Source organism: Rhinolophus hipposideros (assembly GCF_964194185.1).
Source record: "Rhinolophus hipposideros genome assembly, chromosome: 6".
In the NCBI taxonomy this organism is placed as follows: Eukaryota; Metazoa; Chordata; class Mammalia; order Chiroptera; family Rhinolophidae; genus Rhinolophus; species Rhinolophus hipposideros.
Window position 1 is genome coordinate 70515485 of NC_138052.1, and position 21400 is coordinate 70536884.

Below are 21400 nucleotides of genomic sequence, written 5' to 3' on the forward strand. Positions count from 1 at the left end.
TAACAATAACACCAAAAGAGTTCTTTCAGTTTACTTTGTACAAGAGACTTTGTAGGTATTTCAAGAATAAAACAGCCCTGTTTTCAAGGGACTTTCCCAGAGTCCATAATGATTGGTTCCTAATTCCTCGGACTGGGTCTTAGACGGGAATAAGCCAATGAGATAGATATAAACCCACCTACCCCTTGAGACATTAGTAGTCAGATGAGAGAGGGAAGGTTTATTCAACCTATAATTACTGACTACTAGCTATGGACTAGGCACTGGGAATGAGGCACTGAACAACACAATGTCCCTGACTCATGACGTGGTTTCATGTCACAATTCACAATGAATATATAACCATTATGAATGCTATTCACCAAATAACTCAGTAATACATTTATAAAGCAAAAATTGTAGGACACGCAAAGAAACACAGATAGAAATACACTAGCAGTAGGAAACTTTAATATGCCACTTTTAGCATAAACAGACCAAGTAAACAAAAAAATAAGTAAGGAAAATAAATATAGATGTAAATAGCACAGTCAATAAGGTAGATTTTATGGATATGTTTACTTTATACCCTGAAAATAGAGAATGCAATAGTAACAAAGAAGATTAAATATTTCAGGATAAAGTTATCAAGAAACGTGCAAACCTTGTATGAGAAAAACTTTAAAGCACCCTGAAAGATACAAAAATGGACTTTAACAAAGGGAAAGACATTCCATAACATCATAAAGATATCAGTTTTCTCTAAGTTAATTTATAAATTTAACAAATACCAATAAAAATACCAGCAAGATTTTTATGGAGCTAGACAAGTTGATATTAAAATTCATGTGGAAAAATAAACATGAAAAAATAGCCAGGAAACACTGAAAAAGAAAAGTTTACGAGCAGACTAGCCCTACCAGTCATTAAAATACATCATAAATCTGTCTTGTTTATCTACTCATGGTACTGGTAGATGAATAGACAAATAGACCAGTGGAATAAAATATAAAGTCCCAGAACTAGATCCAAATACATATGGAAATTTAATATGTGCTAAATATGATATCTCAAATTTCTTGGAAAAAGACAGACAATTTAATAAATATTGGTGGGACAACTGGTTTGCCATTTAGAAAAAGATAAAATTAGAACCAAGTCTCACACTATAATCAAGAATAAACTCCAAATGGACCAGGGATATAAGTATCAAAGATTAAACCATGTAAATACTAGAAAAAAGTATGCATGATTTTCTCTTCAGCCTGATGTATGAAAAGAGTTTCTAACTATGACTCAAAATTCAGATGCAATAAAAAATAAAATTGATAAATTTGACTATGTTTAAAAACACTTTTGAACAACAAAAAGTAAAACAAAGACAAGAGACAAATTACTAACTGGGAGACAATTTCCCCCTGCCACACACACATTTCTCACCTACTTCTCAAAAATGTGAAAGATATTCAAACTCACTCATGGTAAGTAAAATGCAAATTTAATTTACCCTGATGATACTCCTCAAAATTATGAAAATTCTATGCACAAAGTTAGTCATTGTAGTATTGTTTGTAATTGCAAAATATCAGCAAAAAACTGAAATCCTATATATAGGTACGTGTATAAACTGGCACATCCATACAATGGAGTACTAGGAAGCTATAAAGAACAATGAGGTTATTTTCTATGAACTCATGTAGAATGAGTTCCAGGATATTTTGTTAAGTAAAAAAGACAAAACGTAAGAGTTTTAATAGTATGTCACTTTTTGTGTAAGAAAGAGTGGGAAATGAGAAAACATACATGTATATAATCATTTATGCAAATAGAAACACAGGAAGCATAAACAGGAAACTATTAAGATTAGTGACCTACAATTGGCTGAATAATGACCACCCAAAATATCCAGGTTCTAATCCCAAGAATTTGTGAATGTTACCTTATATGGAAAAAAAAGTCTTTGTAGATGACATTAAATTAAGTATCTTGACATTAAATTAAGTATCTTTCTATCTTGAGAAAGATTACCTGGGATCATGAGGGTAGGTCCTAAATGTAATCTCAAATATCCTTGTAAAAGGCAGGCAGAGGGAGATTTGACTACAGGCAGAAGAGAAGGCCGTGTAATGGAAACAGAAGGAAGCAGAATGAAAAAAAAATGTTATGCTGCTGTTTTTGAACATGAAGGAAGGGACCTTGAGAGGAGGAATGTAAGGAATGCAGCTCTAGATACTTGGAAAAGACAAGGAAATAGATTCTCCCCTAGAGCTTCCAGAGGGTGCACATCCCTGCTGACCCCTTGATTTTAGCGCCATACGACTCATTTCAGACTTCTGGCCTTCAGAACTATCAGAGAATAAATTTCTGTTGTTTTAAACTAAGAAATTTGTGGTAATTTGTTTCAGCAGCAATTGTAAACTAATGTAGGTGGTAAGGAATTGGGAGTGGGAAAGAAATAGAAGATAAAAACAGAGGAGTGATGCTTTCAAATACACCTATTTATAAAGCTCTGACTTTTGAAATTAGTTACTTTTTCACACACCAAAATATATATAGGAGTATAAACACACATGCATATCAAGGTAGGGAAAAACTCTAAAACTATATACAAACAGACATAAAACTAAACGTAACCATAATTCAAACGAATAACACAGTCACACTGAAGAAAGAAGGGGGTTGGGATTAATGAATCCAAGTAACTTTAGATCCCAGTATTTGACTACATACTCTTAAGAGAAAGATTTTTAAAAGAATAATAAATATTCAACTCCAGTTAGTTAAGTTTTCACACAGTTATATATCTTCGGCATAGCCCCGATTATATCCCTTTTCTGATCAAAAACTTACCTGCAGGCCAGCTCGGTGGCTCAGGCATTTGGAGCTCCATGCTCCTAACTCCGAAAGCTGCTGGTTCGATTCCCACATGGGCCAGTGGACTCTCAAGCACAAGGTTGCCAGTTCAATTCCTCGAGTCCTTCAAGGGACGGTGGGTTCTGCCCCCTGCAATTAAGATTGAACACGGCACCTTGAGTTTAGCTGCCTCCCAGATGGCTCAGTTGGTTGGAGCAGGATCTCTCAACCACAAGGTTGCCGTTCGATTCCTTGAGTCCCGCAAGGGATGGTGGGCTGTGCCCCCTGCAACTAGTAATGGCAACTGGACCTGTAGCTGAGCTGCGCCCTCCACAGCTAAGACTGAAAGGACAACAACTTGACTTGGAAAAAAAAAAAGTCCTGGAGGTACACACTGTTCCCCAATAAAGTCCTGTTCCCCTTCCCCAATAAAATCTTTAAAAAAAAAAACAAAAAAGCTTACCTACATCCTCATTGCCTAATAATTGCCCTATCCCTCCTTTCCTGCCTAGCCTGTATATTTACATTATACCTGAACTGAAATATTCATTAGAAAATTTAACCATTCTCCCTCCCCACTTCCACCCCTCATTTTTATTGCATTTATCCTGCCCTTCTCTCAAAATAAAATGCCCCTTTCCACACAGTGCAGTTCTTATCTGGTGAAACCTTACTCATCCTTCAAGACCCCTGTATTGGTTTCCTGAGGCTACTGTAGCAGATTCCCACAAACTCGTGGCTTAGAACAACAGAAATTAATTCTCTCACAATTCTGCTAGCCGAGAGTCCAAAATCAAGTTGTCAGCATGGAAACTCCCTCTGAAGGCTCTCCTGAGAATTTGTTCCTTTTCTCTTCCAGCTTCTGGTGACTGTTGACATTGCTGAGCTTGTCACCACCTCTCTCTCTTCTCCATCTTTCTGTGTGTCTGTGTGTCAAATTTCTCTGTCTCTCTTTCATAAGACCACTTGTGATTACATTTTAGGGTCCACCTAGATAATTCAGGATAATCTCCTCATCTCCAAATCTTCAAAGACTCTTTTTCAGAATAAAGTAATACCCACAACTTTGCCATATAATATTCACAAGTTTCAGGAATTAGGAAGTCAATATATCTATGAGGGACCATTTTTTTTAGCCTACCACAACCCCCTCGGTCACATAAACTGTCCTCTATGTTGGCTTCCTAGATCTACAACCAAATAGGAATCAGTCTCTCTGCTACTGTTCTGGCAATGAACACGGACCACCTTGCATTGGTAATAATGTTTACGTCACATATACTAGTCTGTAAAATTCTTTGTCATGAATTTTACAATGAACTTTCTATCATTGTAACCCCATAGGATCTAGCATTCTATTAGCCGTTTATCCTTTTTTCCTAAATAATTTCTACCACTCCTTATATAGTTCATCACTTACATATAAAAAAGTGGCAAATATGATCTTAAGAAAACCACCTATGTCACCTGTCTTAATAAAATTAAGGTGATGTGAGAAGATACAAAATTTTCTATAATCAACCGTTATGATAAATATTTAGCTACTTACAGGTTTCTGCATTGGCTTATTTAGAATGATTTGATTTGATGAGCCTATTTGTTTGGGTTTATTTATATTTATTGTCTAATTTTTTACATTGGGAGGAATCTGCAATCTAGTGTATTTATCTTTCCCTCTCAAATTCTGCAGTGCTTTAGTCAGCAGGCAACTCAGTTTGAAACCAGTACTTTTTATATTTTTTCTATAGCTAACTGTATCTTAAGAGGCTGTAACTTTGTATAGTGGTTGACATAATAACAGCTGTGAGTTTTAGGCACACACTAATAATTATTTCCTTTTACTTACATGAGATGAGAAAGTTTTGGCCATGTCCAAATAATGTCTCTGACCTTAGTTTTTACTAAATTAAATGAAAGTATCAAAATGTTTTAAATGCAGAGATGGCTTTTTTTTAAGTAAGCAAAAGTTTTAAATAGAATGATAGATAATAGCATGAATTTGAAAGCTTACAAAACACTTTTGTGTTCAAACTCATCTATGTCTACATCTGGTCTTTCATCTCTTCTTCCTGCCTCAGAGGAAAAGCAGCCCTTCAGTCAATGGCCTGGTTCTTGTTCCAACCTCTGGAACCACAGAACTCTGCTCCATTGCTACCCACCTCTTTTCTGTATCATCCATTTTCCTTCTTTCCATTTCCCCCAGCCTATGAAAAGAATACAAACCCTCCCTACACCCTGTATTCCCCTGGAGCTGTTGTCACTTTTCTTTTTATCCTTAAGGAATTGCATGTTCCCATCTCTGCATCCTCTTTGCTGAGAAATGAGTGACTCTTTAACTATTCACCCGCACGGCTGTTATTGTTCACATCTCCCTGTTGCTTAAGACAAGATTTATTCTCCCCTCTTTGAATGAGGTCCTTCCTTGGCTTGCAGGGGGCCAGTGTTTCCTCCAACCTCTCACTGCCTCTCCTGTTGCCCTTTCATTTTTCCTCCACACACGGTGTTCACCAGGGTCTACCTTCTACCCTCTTTGTGCTCTACACACTCTTCCTTCATAACTTAATCGACTGCAGTGCTTTCTATTGCTGTTCACACTGACTCCCAAATCTAGACATTTCGTTGGAGCTTCCTGTTTTACATCTGCATGCCTGCTGAACATTTCCACCTAGGTATTCCCCAGGGACTTTACCCAGCAGAATTCATTATTTTCCACAAGTGCTGTTTCTTTGCATTTGCAGTGAGTAGTAGAAGGGAGGAAGGGGATATGATCAGGAAGCGTCCAGCAGCCAGGGAACTACGTCCACGTGGAGAGAACTCTGGAGATGTGGGCTTCAGGGCCCTGCACTGTTGGATGGTACATGTAAGTGTAAGTCCACTAGTAAAGCCAGTGGGTACAACAGCTGCCTTTTAAGCCTCCACTTTGTATGGTTTGAATTTTATCACTGGAAATCTTGAGTAAAGAAATACTTAAACCTTTCTGTAATTCACTGTGAAGGCACAGGACAGAGGCTGTGAAGTGGACCCACGCAAGTCTCTTAATATAGACTAGCACGTGGACTAGTATTGTGTATGTAGGTGAAGGAGCTGCAATTGGAACTGCTGCTGGAGGATATCCAGCCAGCCAAAGGGTAGACTAACACCCCTGATTATATTTTCCCTCCAGAGGGGAGCCTCCCCTCTTCACCGCCCCCACACACATATCTCAATTAGAGATAAGAACACTTGGTATCCCTATTACATATTCCCTGTCCTTGCCTAGACCAGAGAAGCAATCTTGAATCACCTCAGGTCTCTGCTTATCCTAATGCAAAGGAATGGATTATTTGCTTATCTGCCTTCTCCCTTAAGGAAAGAGCGTTTACCTCATCCATCTTCACTCCTAGCATAATGCCAGAAGCAAAAGGGACTCCCCCAAAAAACGTATATTGAAGAAAAAGAGGAGGCTGGCATGCAGGCAGCATGTGGAAATTCACGTGATGGATGTCATGCCTCGAATTGTAGTGACAGATGGCAAGCCTCTTGTATTACCTCAGAGGCCTGGGTTCACATCCCAGCAGCACTGCTGACTAAACTTTGCAGAAGTTACTTCAGTTTTTTGTGCTTCAGTTGCCTCAAATGTGAAAAGGAAATAATAGTATCTACCACATAGGATCACTGTGAGAATTAAAACGGTATATAAAGGCCTTGACACAGTGCCTAGGACGTGGTAAACTCTTGATATATGTTATCCAATGCTATTGTATTTATTGCCTATCCCTCACCTGGCACAGCAGGAAGTCTTTCCATCAAAGAAAATAGAGGTAGTTATTACAGTAAAGTAGCATAAAATACTGAAATGAACCTTTGTCTTGCTTTTGATTGTCCAGCTCAAAATGCCTTTCCTGAGTGTAGGTGGGAGGCCTCTCACTACAAAGCTAAAAAAGTCAGACACAGGCTGAAGGTTCAGAACTCCCTTGCAGCAAAGGCTTGCAGCTTATGATCCAGGTCTAGCAAAAGGAACTAGTGATGCCCAGTAGCAGGGATGGGGGAACTGCAGCACAGTCATGCCACTTTTTCCAGAGACAGCCGCAGTGATGATCCCAGCAGCAGCATGTATGTAGGGCAACTGCTGATTGTGTAAGATCAGTGGCATTCTCCAAGGCTGAACAGTGGCTGGGTCCTTGTCTGCTGCCAAAGCCCCCTGTTCCTGCCCATTTTGAAGCCCACATCTCCGGAACTGCATTAAACCACCCATTGTCCTTTCCTGCTTCTGTCAGCCTGGGTTAGTTTTTCTTGGTGCGATTCAATCTGCCAGACAGATCAGGTGGTTTAATAAGATGTAAGTACACTATTTTTACTTTCTTTTATTAGTTTATTGATTTGCGGTATGTCTTCTACTGGGCATTCAGGGATGATTTTTCTTGGGTGATTTTTGTTTTAGTAATGCTGAGATGTTAAAGAAGAATTGTGTTGTGTTGTTTTCCCTTTCCTTCTACCCCTTTATTAGTGTGGGGAGTGTGGGTTAGGATAATCAAATTTTAATTGACTGGAATCTACCTTTAGAAAGAGGAAATCAGACAACCAATGAGAATAAGAATAAAGGAAGATGAAGGGAGAGAAGCAAAACCAGTGCCTTGTGCAGGAGAGTATCACAACAGAACTGTGAGCTCATTTAATTTAATTGGTTTACTTTGTAGATAAGGAGCTTGCAACAAAGAACATACATCTAATGTGTATTCAAGGTACAATTAACTGCAGCTTCACACTCCTGGCCCAGGCCAACTGCCTCTATCCATTATACCAAAATGCAAAAGACCCAAAAACAATCTGAGATCGGGTTAAATTCAGCCCAATTAATTATACTATTTAAGTTTATGGTTGTGTATGATAAGAATTTACATTTTCAAGAGCTTTTAGAATTTAAAAGCACTTGGTTCATTAAATTCTCTCAACTTCTCTAAGATAATCAGCACTTTTTAGAAAAGAGATGTTGGCATTCACATCTTGATAAAATTTTTAACATCTCTCCTACCTCTGACTGCCCAGTCTCCCTCTTTCTATTTGTTTTGCTTTTGAATTAGTCAAGAGGAAAGCAATATTAATGTATTTGAAAAGGGTCTGTTGATTGGGAAGCATCATAAAAATATATTGGATGTTGTTATTAACCTCCATTTTACAAATGAGGAAACAAAAACTCAGAAAGATTAAGTGACTTGGAGAAAATTAAATAACCACTCAATGGCAGAGCCATGACATGGTTCATTTAAAAACAACATATAACAAATATTGAGCATTTAATGTGTCGGGTTGGGTAAACAAGATATAGTGCTAGTTAACCCCTAGATAACCAGAAATTTCTATAACCAGTATATTACATTCTAAACCACTATTATTGAAGTTTGTACTGTACTATATGCTGTAACTTTAGCAGCTGGACCAAAATAAATACGTTTTAACTTACACAAGATTCATGTAGCCAGATCTCTTTGGCGACTGATTTTGAAATATATTAGACTAAAAGGTCTAACTCAAAGTCATGTTTTGCTTCATTTCTCTGGATTCTCTAAAGTAAAATGAAAAGGTGTGAGCCTTGAATGTCCCTAAATGAACAAAATATTGACAAGAGTATGGAGTTGACTATATCATTGTATAATCAATTATTAAACCCTAGATTTTACAGCCTGTTTTCATTTTCAGTCTAATGGCATACAAAAAGGACATTTTATTCTCTGCATATCGTTTTTCCAAGTTATTTGTATAGATTATGAAAGTCACTGGTGAAAGCAAACTAAGCTAATTCTCTTGGAACATAAAGTGCATAATAATATATATTTTTACGTATTTTGTGTATACTGGAAAATACTATTCTTGTACATGTAGCTAAAACAGACCATTAGCTCAAGACCTAAATATTGATGAGATCCAGGATTTCCAACGAAATTTCATTGCCTCGTTTTCCAAGTGAAAACTAAATAACGGTGCAGTCATCATAGGGCAAAGACGCAGAAGAAAAGGTAAGAATGTGTGCTGGCAGTCTCACAATAGTGTCATACACAACAAACACTTTCCAACAAACTTCAGGTGGCTGTCAGACCTTTTAGACATCTGGGTGATAAGAGATAGTTTTGTCAAAGGATCCTTTCCTTTTTCATCAGGCGGCAGCGCAGCAACCCACGCTCAAGCCGCAGAGTGCCCCTCTCCCCGCCGGCTGGGTCAGTTGGGTTCTCCTGGCCGTGGCCCCTCCCGTCCTTCGCCTGGCCCCGCCCCTTCCCCCTCCCACTTCCTGGTCACAGCGTTCTTGTGCCCCGCCTTCTCGGGACCTGATTGGCTAATGTGGCAAACGCCAACGGCTGCGGAGTTTAAACCTGAGCTTTGGCTGCGGGCGCCGAGCTCCGGAGCTGGGTGGTGGTCTCTCCACGCTCAAGACAGCGGTAAGTCAGTGACGTCTGACGTTTGGCGTGGCCTCCCCCTGTCTGGTGGGATCCGTCTTTCCCGGGCCGACCCTCCCGGCTCTGTCCTCCTGAGTCTTGGGTCAGCCGAACCCCCAGCGATCCGCGGTCAAGCCCATCCTCCGCCTTCAGGAGTCCGGAACCGGGGCCCCAGCACCCTTTCCCGGGGGCTCGTTGGGAGAGTGCCTGCTTTGGATCTAAGTCACTACGTCTTGTTTCTGGGGTTTTGAACATCTGGCTGGTTGAGGGGAGCGAGCTGCCAGTTGAAAGGTCAGCTCCTTGAAGAAGGGATGTCTGTGTTTTGTGACTGCTCTAACTCCGTATTTTAGAACAGTATCTATCCGGTTGTAGACGCTCGATAAAGACGCGTATGTGCTGACTGCACGTTAGTGACTGCCTCCCCCAGTTCTCGAAGGAGCCTTCTCTCCTTTGGAGCGCTTCTGTAGGAGGGAGGCTGGCGGAAGGCGCAGAGGTGGTGGCCGACTGGGAAGCACTGGGAGCTCGGACTGTGTCTCCATGTATAGGCAGGATTTCCGTAGGGAATAGGGACGATGAGTTTTCTAGAGAAGGGATCCAATTCAGGAAAAATTGGAGGTGGAACTGAGTATTTCTGATTTAGAGATAGCTGAGATGCTGGCCAGAAAAGAGGTGCAGGGTAATAACGATGAGTGCTGGCTATGTGCCAGATCCAATGCTAGGCACTGTATACACGTTGGCTCATTTATCTCCTATAATTGGGATGCCCTTATTTTCTATAATTTTCTACATCTGGAAATTGAGACTTAGAGATCACATAGCTATGAAATGTTGGAACTGGGACTCCAACACACTCCTACCACTATAATACCTCAATTTCTGTATAGTAAATCACCCTGGAATGGTAGTCCAGGGTCCTGGCTTTGGCTCCTAAAGTGGTAAGTGGTCAGGTTGTTACAGTGGAGGGTGACAGGGCAATGTGAAGGAAGGCTCTGATTTCTGGCATGAGCATTTGGGTGGGTGCTTGGGGATTGATCGGTAGTGCCATTTATTAAGGTAGGGAACTAAGAATTGACTTATTTGGGAGGGCTGTTCAACTGTGGTTTCCCAATTAAGTGAGATTTGATCTTCCTGACTGGATTTTCTTTAGAAATGGACAAGATTTCTGTGTTACCGTAGGATCCCTTTCAGGTGTGTGAGACGCGACACTTTGCATGCAGTTTCTGTGTGTGCCTATGTTTTACTACCTGTGGAATAGAGGATGATCATCTTCATTATTACTTGAAGTTTCTTTTAGGCAAAACTTTTAGAAGAAGCATCGAGCATCGAGTGTTGGAAGGTTCCTGGTTCAGTTTCTTCCTCATTCAGAAATTTCTTCTAAAACCATCTTGCCATTATTTGCTTGATGTTTCTTAACATCTGCTTAACACTTTCCAAGAAGCCTCGTTCTAATATTGGGCAGTTTTTGCTATTTAAAATGTATTCTGTTTATTCATTGTAATTTCTCAAAAAAATGTTTATGCAGTAGCTGCCATGTGCGTTTTCTAGGCACTGAGGGTACAGAAACAAACAAATCTGATAAAAAATACATGCCCTCATGGAACTTACATTTTAGTAGTAGAAGACAGACAATAAATAAGAAAATTATGTAACTTTGTGTTAGACATTAAGTCAATAGAGGAAAGGGGGTCAGGTGTGCAATTTGAAATAGTTTGGTCTGGGAAAGCTCACTAAGAGAGTGACTTTTGAGCAAAGACTTGAAGGGAGTGAGCAAACCGTGTGATTGTTTGAAGGAGCAATTGATATGAAGGAAAAAGGAATGCAAAGGTTCTGCTAATGGGAGCCTGCCAAGGTGGCCAGTGTGGCTGGAGCTTAGTGAGCAAGGAAGAGCAGTGAAGAGGTCAGAGAGGTACTGATGGAGAACTGGGGAAGGGAAGTGTCGAATTGTGTAGTACTTATAGGATTATGACTTCAGTCTTAAGCAAGATGGAAAGCCACTGGAGTGTTTTTAACAGAGGAGTGACATGAATTTACTTAAGTTTTAAATGGATCTTTTCAGTTCCTGGGTTGAGAATAAATAGGGATGGAGGTAGAAGCAGGGACACCACTTATTTAGTAGTAGCAATGATGTATAAGAGAGAGAATGGCAACGTGGATCAGAGTGGTAGCTGTAGAAATAGTGGTAAGGGGCCCACATGGCTATGTTGTGAAAGTCAGACCACCATGATTTATGATAGAGTACATGAGGAATGGGAAAGAAGAGGATTCTGACCTGACCAGCTAGGTTGGAGTTGCCATTAAGAGAGAGGGAGAGGACACAGTGAAACTGATTTGGGTGGAAGGAGTGGGCGTGGAGGTTATTAGGTCATGTTAAATTTGAGGTTCATATTAGAAATCCAATTTGGACGTGAGGAATAGGCAATTGTATGAATAAGTCTGGAGTTGATGGGGGATATGAATTTGCAAGTCATCAGCATTTCGATTTAAAAGGCAGGACACTGGATGATAACCCCAAAGCAGTATATGTAAATAGAAAATAGATGAGATCCCAGGACTGAAATCTGGGGCACTCCAATAGCAAGAGGTTAGAGAGCTGAAGAATAATCAGCAGAAGGGACTTAGAAGAAGTGGTTCATGAGGAAGGAGAACACCCAGGAAGGAGAATGTGGTGTTTTGGGAGCCAGCTAAAGAAAGTATTTCAAAGAGAACGATCAGATATTAAATACTGCTCATAGAGCAAGTAATATGAGAAACGGACCTTGATTTGTGTGTTTGAGTTAGCAACAGCAATCTAGTGATGTTAACAGTTTGCATACAGTAGTGATGGGAGCAAAAACTCAATTGGAATAGATGGATCAGGAGAAAAAGGGAGGGTTTCATTTTGTGGCTGAGTAATCGGAATATTTTCTGTTGTATATATGCACCGCATCTTCCTTATCCAGTCATCTGTTGATGGGCTCTGAGGTTGCTTCCACATCTTGGCTATTGTAAATAACGCTGCAGTGACCATAGGGATGCATATATCTTTTCAAATTAATGTTTTGGATTTGTCTGTTTAAATACCCAGAAGTGGAATTGCTGGGTCATAAGGTAGTTCTAGTTTTAATGTTTTGAGGAACCTCCATATGTTTTCCATAGTGGCTGCACCAATCTGCAGTCCCACCAGCAGTGCCTGAGGGCTCCCTTTTCTCCACATCCTCGCCAACACTTGTTTTTTGATTTGTTGATGACAACTATTCTGACAGGTGAGAGGTGATGTCTCATTGTGGTTTTAATTTGCATTTTTCTGATGATTAGTGACATTGAGCATCTTTTCATAACTACTGGCCATCTGTATGTCCTCTTTGGAGAAATGTCTGTCTATTCAGGTCCTCTGCCCATTTTTTAATGGATTTTTTTTTTTTTGGTGTCTAGTTGTATGAGTTCTTTATAAATTTTGGATATTAGCACCTTATCAGATGTATCATTGGTGACTATCTTCTCCCATTCATTAGAATGTCTTTTCCTTTTTATTGATGAAATCTTAACCATTTGTGACAATATGGATGGACCTACATACAGAGTATTATGCTAAGTCAGAGAGAGACAAATGATCTCCTGTATATGTGGAATATATATATATATATACATATGTGGAATATATATATATATATACACATATATACATATGTGGAATGTGATCTCATGTATATGTGAAATCTAAAGAACAAAATAAACAAAGAAGCAAAAATAGAAACAGTCTCATAGCTGTAGAGAACAAACTGATGGTTATTAGTTAACCATCAGTTTGTTCAGATAACCGTCTGATAACCTCAGTTTGTTCTCTATATCTGTGTTTGTTCTCTATATCACCAGGAGTTGGGGGCCTGGTGAAACAGTTAAATAAAGCAATTAAGAAGCACAAATTGGCAATTACAAAATAGTCACGGGAATGTAAAAGTACAGCACAGGGAATAATATTATAGCGTAGTCAATAATATTTTAATAAGTATGTATAATGCCAGATGGGTACTAAACTTATAGGGGGGAATCACTTCATACATTATATAAATGTCTAAGCATTATGCTGTACACCTGAAACTAATATAAAATAACATTGAATGTCTACCATAATTGAAAAATAAATTAGTTAATAATAAGTAATAAAAAAAGAATGGGAGGGGATGAATTGGGGACAGCAAGTATGGACAACTCTTTAAAGGAGTTTTGCTGTAAAGGGAAACAGAAATAGGGTAGTAACATTCCAGCAGCAAGAGATGACTTGTATTTTCTTAAATGTTCTGTTTTCATGCATTTACGCATGCCATTTCTTTTTTTCTGGTACACCCTTGTTAATCTTGATACCTGACAAAGGTCTCCGGTTTTAAGACTTATTTACTCATTCAACAAGTATTTACTATGTTCATATTATTTTTGCCACGCACTGTTCTGTGAGTTGGGCAATATATCAGTGAATAGAACAGAAAAAAATCTTTGAGCTTACAGAGTAAATTCTAGTTGGGGAAGACATACAATAAGTAAATTCTATAGTGTATTAGATAGTGATTTAAATGCTGTGGAAAAAGTAGAGAAGGGTAAGAGCTATGGGACATGTGAGGGGAAGGAGCTGCAGTTGTGAATGGCCTCACTGCGAAGGTGACATTTGAACAAAGACTTGAAGGAGAAGAGTGAATGAGCCATTTGTGCATCTGGAGGAAGAGCTTTCTCTGTAGAGAGAATAACCAACCAAGGTCCTGAGGCTGAAGAATGCCTGATGGATGCCAGGAGTGGTGAGATCTTGGTGCCCAATGTGTCCTGAAGGCAGTGGGCTACGTGGGAGGCAGAGGAGTTCAAATCAGAGAAATGGGAAGAGGAGATGGTGGAAGGACTGCTAGACCATTGTAAGGAGTTTGGCTTCTACTCTGAGAGATCATGGGAACCATTGGAGAGCTTTCGGTTGTATAGACCAATAAAAACACTTGAATGAGGGCAGGCGTGGAAGTAGGGGGATAAGAGGCTATGGGAGTAATTCAGGTGAGACATGTCTGTGCCTTGGGCTACGTTGGTAGCAGTGGACGTACTGAGAAGTGGTCAGACTAAGTGTGTTGTGAAGGTAAAGTGGGAGTGAGAATTTTGGCCAGAGCAACTGGAAGAATGGAGTTGCTATTGACTGAAATGGAGACAGTTCTATGAGTGAAGCAGGTTTGGGCAATGAAAGTTTGATACGCCTGTTTTCATTATGCAAGTGGAACTGTGAGTAGACGACTATGTGTATATGAATCCAGGGAAGTCCAGGAAAGAGTTAAACCGAGGACATACATTTTTGAGTTCTTGGCTAGGTGGTATTTCAGCCATGACTATGAAATCACCAAAGGAATGAGTGTAGACACACAGGCGATCCAAGGAGATAACCTATTATAGGCTGGAAGAATCTGTAAAGGAAACAGAAGGATCAGCCAGTTAGGGAGGGAGAGAAAAAGCCAGGAGGCTGGTGTTCTGCAAGCCAAGGAAAGATAGTTTTTGAGAAAGAAGGAGAAATTAACCACATCAAATGCTGTTGATAGATCAAGTTAGGTGGGAACTGAGAATTGACCATTGTTAGATTTAGCAGTGTGCAGGACCTTAGAAACTTTGGCAAAAGCAGTTTTGATGGAGTAATTGGAGTGAAAGCCTGAGTGAAGTAGGTTTATGAGAGAATTGGCAACTGTGAGTATAGAACAATTCTTTCAAGGAGTTTTGCTATAAAGGGCTGCAGAAAAATGGAGTAGTACTCTGAGAATGCAGCGGGAACAAGAGGGGTTACTTAAGGTGAAGGAAGCAGCAGTATGTCTGTATGTTGATGAGAATGATCCAGTGGAGAAGGAAACTACTGAGAATGATCCAGTAGAGGGAAGAATTGTTGGAGTTACGCTTTTGAGGAGGCAGGAAGGCATGAGATCCAGTGCATGGACCTCTAAGTAAGGAACGCTTGGCCTGAGAAGGATAGTTTACCCATGATAATGTGAGAGAAGACACATGCACAGATGCGGAGGATAATGGGTAGGTAATTGTAATGGGAGAGCCCTCTACGGGGTGCTTCACTGTTCTCAGAGTAACGGGGAGCCAGGACATGGAATTATCAGCTAACTAAGAGGCTGGCAGTTGGCAATAGCACTGAGGGCTAAGAGATATTAGAGTCTGATGACATTATATTCAAGCTGGACGGTGAATATAATAGTCTGCAAGCATGAATGCAGTGCATCCTTGAGGAAGCCATGGGGACACAAAGGCCAGTGCCTGACAGGAATGCAGGAGAATCCACTCCCCCTAGGAGAGGCTGCTGGCTCAAGCAGATGAAAGGAATGTTAAGGAAAGAGATTGAGGCTAGAGGTCTGGATGATGGTGGATGGTAAATTCCAAAGGACTTCATGAGTTGGGCAAGAGTGAGATATGGAGACTTGATTCATTTCCTGTAGCTGCTGTAACAAATGACCACAAAATGGGTGGTTTCAAACAAGAGAAATGTAGTTTCTCACAGTTCTGGAGGCCAGAAGTCCAAAGTCAGTATCGCCGAGCTGATAGCAAGGTGTCTGCAGGGCTGTATTCCCTCTGGAAGTTCCTGAGGAGGATCCATTCTTTGCCTCTTTCAGCTTCTGGTGGCTGCCAGCAATCTTTGGCTTCCCGCCACATCACTCCAATGTCTGCCTCTCTCTTGTAAGGATGCTACTGATGGCATTTGGGGGCCTACCTACATAATCCAGGATAATCTCTCCATCATAAGATCCTTAATCACATCTGTAAAGACCCTTTTCCGCATTGTTTCAAATGACATGGTTAAGACCTGATATCTTTGCTGGGGGGGGGTGGGGGGAGAAGCATTTTTCAGCCTACCCGCAGGACCAAATGAGGGATGTACAGAGCTGGAGGAGGATTAGGGTGAGGGAGATGAGGGTGACCCTGGAGCCTGGGGGTTCTTGTGGTGATTGACATAAAGAGCATAGTGAGATTAGGCCTGTGGACTTGAGGTACGTAGTGGTGGAGGGACTGAGAATTGGGGGGTTACGCAGGTGCTGGTAATGGAGTTTCTTCAGCTCTCTGCAGATGGAGGCAAGGAGGCTTGGTGAAGGGAGGGGCTTGGGAGGTTGGTCTTGTCCAAGTACATGGCTCAATATCACCTGTACCAAGTAAAATCTTTTCTGATCCTTTTCCCTAGCCCAGGTAGAGTTAATCACTTTCTGAGCTTTGTGTATTATATTCATTATTCTTGTCCTATTAGAATGTGATTATCTTCTTGTTTCTACTATTATACTTTCAGGTCTAATAGACCATAATTCTAACAGACAAATAGATAAATTTAAGATTTCCTGCCTATTCCTCTAACACCACCCCCACCCCGCCCCAGTAAGATTAAGTGTAGCTCTTCTGTGCATATCTAAGATTATGCTTCTTACATTGTATTAAAACAGTGCCTATGCCCAAATTGGGTTATGTATCTGTAATTATGCATTCCTATACAACCATATCGTTTCCTGTCTCCAGCCTAGCCTAGCTCCTGGCACACAGATATAAGAGCATAGGTTTAAATGAAAAAAACAGTCATTTACTGTTTTGGATTCTACTTTAAACCACTTTTGATTACATTCATACTTTCAGATTTTATACAAAGGGTTTTGTAAATACTTATGTACAAATTATATCATTTAAGTTATGATTGTTACTTTTTTAGAATAAATTTATCAATTACCCTTTTTTCTTTTATTAATCAATACTATTTCTTTCTCTCTCCCTCCCTTCCTCCCTCCCTTTCTTCCTTTTTTTTTTTTTCATTCCTTCCTTCCTTCATTTTTTTTTTCTTCAGTGATGGAGTACCCAGTGACAGAAACTGGCTCACTTTTTACCTCAGGAGTTAAGAGACATGTGAAGGACAAAAGAATTTCAAGGACTGCTAAGTTGAATGTTTCTCTTGCTTCAAAAATCAAAACAAAAATAATAAGTAAGTGCATTGTCATTAGTTTTAAAGTATACTCACATTTTTATTTGTCTCTGGAGAATTAATAGAGTATTTTGTATTTTATTTTATCAAGTCTAGAAAATGACTAAAATGACTATTTTTGTTAACTGATACTTTTTTCCCTTTCAGTCCTTCCTACCTCCTTCAAATCCTGTTAGTTGAATGGTTATGATGATTTACACTCAGTGGTGACAGCTGAATTTTCCGCAGTGAGGCTGGGGTAGCCTAAGGCAGCTACCCCCTATACTGCAAGAAACATGCCAATGTGACATTCCTAGAAAAGAGCTTGAAAAAGTGATTGTTCTGGCATGTTGTAGCAGTTTGATGATGGGCAATCTAGAGGTGGTTGGCCCAGACAGGGGCTGATTTTATATAGCCAGAGTGTATCATGAGGACACTGAGCATACTGAGTATTTTAGGGATGAGGTTTCATGGATTCTGGATCTAAGATGTTGGAAGGGTGTGAGAGAGAGAGCGCGCGCGCGCGCGCGAGAGAGAGAGAGAGAGAGAGAGAGAGAGAGAGAGAGAGAGAGAGAGAGAGAGAGAGAGAGAGAAAGCTCTCCAAGATAAATTTTCATTACTTTAAAAAATATCTCAGTGTTTCATGCCCATCTTAGCTGGAGCAGGGCAGGTTTTCTGATATAACCCCTGGGAAGGGTAACTGTGCCTTGTGAATAACCAAACCTTCTGAGTATCTTTAATCACAACGTTGCCCCTACCCAGGTCCCTATAGCCATGTGATGTAGTAGCCCACCTCCTATTGTGGCTTTGTCCTGTTCTCTGTGGTGGGAACATTGCACACTCACTGTTATGAAGGAATATACTGAGTTTGAGGAGTGCAACGGGAAAACATTATAATCCTTTACCTTCTGGAAGTCCTAAACTGGTTCTACTCTATTTCCATTTGCTATGTCAAAGGAGGCTGTCTGAAACGTCTTTCTCTGTACCAAAGATAAAATACTCTTTTGGACCCTGTTTTTTAGATGCCCAGACTTTGCCTGAGTATTTTTAAAATATTATTACTTTTATAAATATTGTATGTACTTATACTTTATTCTTTGGGATATGTTTTTGAATAGTGGCATGTAAATCAAAATTATGAAACTACAAGTATGCCATAAGTGTACGAAAGGAACATACTATATTTAAGGTGAGGTTTACCAAGGACTTCACAATTAAGTTTCTTTGCTAACAGAAAAGCATTTCTGATTTAAATTATGTTTGCATAGTGCTTATAAAGAGAAGGGGTCAGGTTTAGATTGTAATAGATGCCTACATATGAGAGGCAGGATATTTGGGGTGGAGGTAGAATATTCCACAGGGTTCATTCAGATGGTCTAGCCAATGTCATAGTAAGCATGCTCCCTTTCACTCAAGATTTTGAAAACTGGTCTTTGGGAGCACTAACTAATTGGTTCAGTTCTGAAACCACAGAATCAGGCTTTCAATTTTTCACAGATGGTCTACCCTAATTCCTATGGGACATCTCCAGTTAGAAATGCAGGATCAGCTTCTCCATTTCACCTCCTAGTCGGAGATAGAAAGGAAGATAGGGCAGCAGGTATTAAGATTTTAATTTTTGTGACTGATCTAATTATCTAGAATTGTTATCTAGTATTATTCCTAACTGTATTCACAAACATTCTGCATTTCTCACATGTCTTTTGTTCATCATCTTTTACCTAGCTTTTATTTCTTCAGTTCCAAACTATAAGTGCATTTTTTTCAAAACTGCATCTGTATTGTCATTCTCTTCTTTTCCAACCTGCAGTTAAAACTTACAAAGTGAAATACATTTTGTCTAAAGTGGTTTCATTAAGGAATATGAAAATTTATTATGGTATATGCTCAATATTAACTATTAAAATTTTTTTACAGACAATTCTTCTATTTTCAAAATATCTTTAAAGCACAACAACAGGGCATTAGCTCAGGCTCTTAGTAGAGAGAAAGAGAATTCTCGAAGAATTACAACTGAAAAGATGTTATTGCAAAAAGAAGTGGAGAAACTGAATTTCGAGAACACATTTCTTCGCCTAAAGCTAAATAATTTGGTATGGAAACTATATTGTGCTTGAATTCTAAATTATAATTAAAATCTTAACTATATTATTATAGAAGCTCTAAAAATGTTTTTCAAATCTCCAATTATTGCAAAAAAATATTGAAAGAGTGTGCTATGTTAATGGGCAAACTAATAAAACAGGTGTCTTAAGTCTCCATTGTAAATGTGTACTTATGGCTCTGCTAACTAGTATAATATTTTGATCAACATTTGATTGATTATCATAAGCAAAGCTTGGTGCATTAATACATTTTAACAAGGTGGATGTAATTCTTCCAGTGAATTGAAAGGAAGGGAGTTCCCAGACTATTTGTATTCTCCTTTAATCCCAGCATTTCATTGGACAAACAGATTAAAGATTGTAGTAGTTGCTTTTCCTTCCAATTTCCAACCCTGTCCATAGACAGGGCAGTAAGACCCCATGATTTGCTATGCTGCAACTATAGATCTAATTCTAAAATGAGTAAAAATTAATTTAAAAATGGAAAAATGACTGAGTGCACTTGAGGGTTAAATTCCTATAGCTGACAAACTATGTTAACTTGCCATGTAATGTATTATTAATGTTATTATAAGAAGATACAAAATTTTCCTCAGTAGGAAAATTTATGAGTAATAGTTCAAAAGCATTCAAAATGTGTGTGTGTGTGTGTGTGTGTGTGTGTGTGTGTGTGTGTGTGTATTTGAACTATACAGTGTAGCGCCATTTTATTTAGCTTAATGTGATCTAGTTTTTGGCCCCATGTAATTTTCTAAGTCTCTCAACTGATGGTATTCATTAATGTATGATATAAAGTCCAAATCTTACTTGATTAAAAAGGGTCTTTCATTTTTTTTTAACATACAGAATAAAAAGCTTATAGAAATAGAAGCACTCACGAACAATAACTTGATAACTGCAATTGAAATGAGCACTCTTTCTGAGGTAAGTAGAATTTGTGTGTAAGTAGTGTAATTTTTTAGTATTACTGAGAATACTGGAGATTAGTTAAGTAGCATCAAGGTTAGAGATTTATACCATAAACTTTCTGCAAAGTAATGATGATAATGTTAATTTTAAAGGGACAATAGCACATAATAATTTGGTATAATTGGTTATTGAAATTTTTATATAAAAGTTAGGTTTTGATTAAGAGTAACACAGGATTATACAGCTCAGTAGAACACAATGGCCCCTAAACAGACTAAAAAGTGTAAAAGACATAAGTAGAAAGGTAGTATTTCAAATTAGGGAAGAATTTGTATCATTAAAAAAAGATGGACAAAATTAAAAATCTATTTGAGGAAAAACATTGAGGCAGATGCTACTTTATACCATTCTCTAAAATAAACTTTAGATGGATTTACATGTAAAAAAATGAAATCATGTAAAATCAGAAGAAATTACAAATGAATTCACATTATGTAGGAGAGGCCTCTCTATACGTAGAAACAAAGATAGAAAACATAAAGGAAGCTAGTGATGGATTTTAAAAAATAATTTTTTTAGAAGACTAAAAATCATAAAGATGAAAGGTAAATTGCAGACTGGGAAAATTAAACATATGGCATATAAAGCATTAATATTAATATTTAAAGAGCTTTTATAATCTAGCATAAGGATAATAAAATCAATAGAAAAATCAGGAAGCAAGAAGGACCAAATATTAATGAAATTAACTCAGTTATCTAAATAGGAAAACTAATTGTTGAAGGAATAACTAATAAGAAGGTAAAATATATATGATACATAAACTAAAAATGATTAGTAAAGTCCCAATTGTAGATAAATTTCTTGATTGAATCTAGGGGCAGTTTAATGCTTTAGAGGGTAGCTTTTTCAATGTGATTGCCCATAGTTAGATCCCAGCTCTGCTGCTTTCTGGTTCTGTGACCCTGACCTCAAATTCTTTGACCTTCAGTATCCTCATCTGCATGGTGTGGATAATGGTAGTGTATCTACAAAGGGTTAGTGTAAGTGGTTCATGTGGCCAGCATGTGTCCTGACAATAAGGTAAGTGCAATAACGATTAGCTAGCATTACTTTTTATTGTGTATGTATTTTCTAAATTTCTGCATATCACTCCCTTTAGAAACTTTAAAAAGTCATTTGTAAGTCTCTTAAATGCATAGTCTTTGTAGTAGGAAGAT

At 38.8% G+C, this 21400-nt stretch overlaps 1 protein-coding gene across 1 annotated transcript in view; it reads left to right on the forward strand.

Annotated features, from left to right (window-relative positions):
* The first annotated feature begins 9171 nt into the window (after nucleotides 1–9171).
* The window catches only part of SGO2 (shugoshin 2), a 35857-nt gene continuing 23628 nt past the window's right edge, over nucleotides 9172–21400 (forward strand). Inside the window, exons 1-4 of the mRNA XM_081051616.1 lie at nucleotides 9172–9242; nucleotides 17053–17187; nucleotides 19084–19259; nucleotides 20118–20195. Of these exons, the coding sequence (XP_080907742.1) occupies nucleotides 17055–17187; nucleotides 19084–19259; nucleotides 20118–20195 (387 nt within the window). The 5' untranslated portion in view covers nucleotides 9172–9242; nucleotides 17053–17054. The remainder of the gene's footprint in view (nucleotides 9243–17052; nucleotides 17188–19083; nucleotides 19260–20117; nucleotides 20196–21400) is intronic.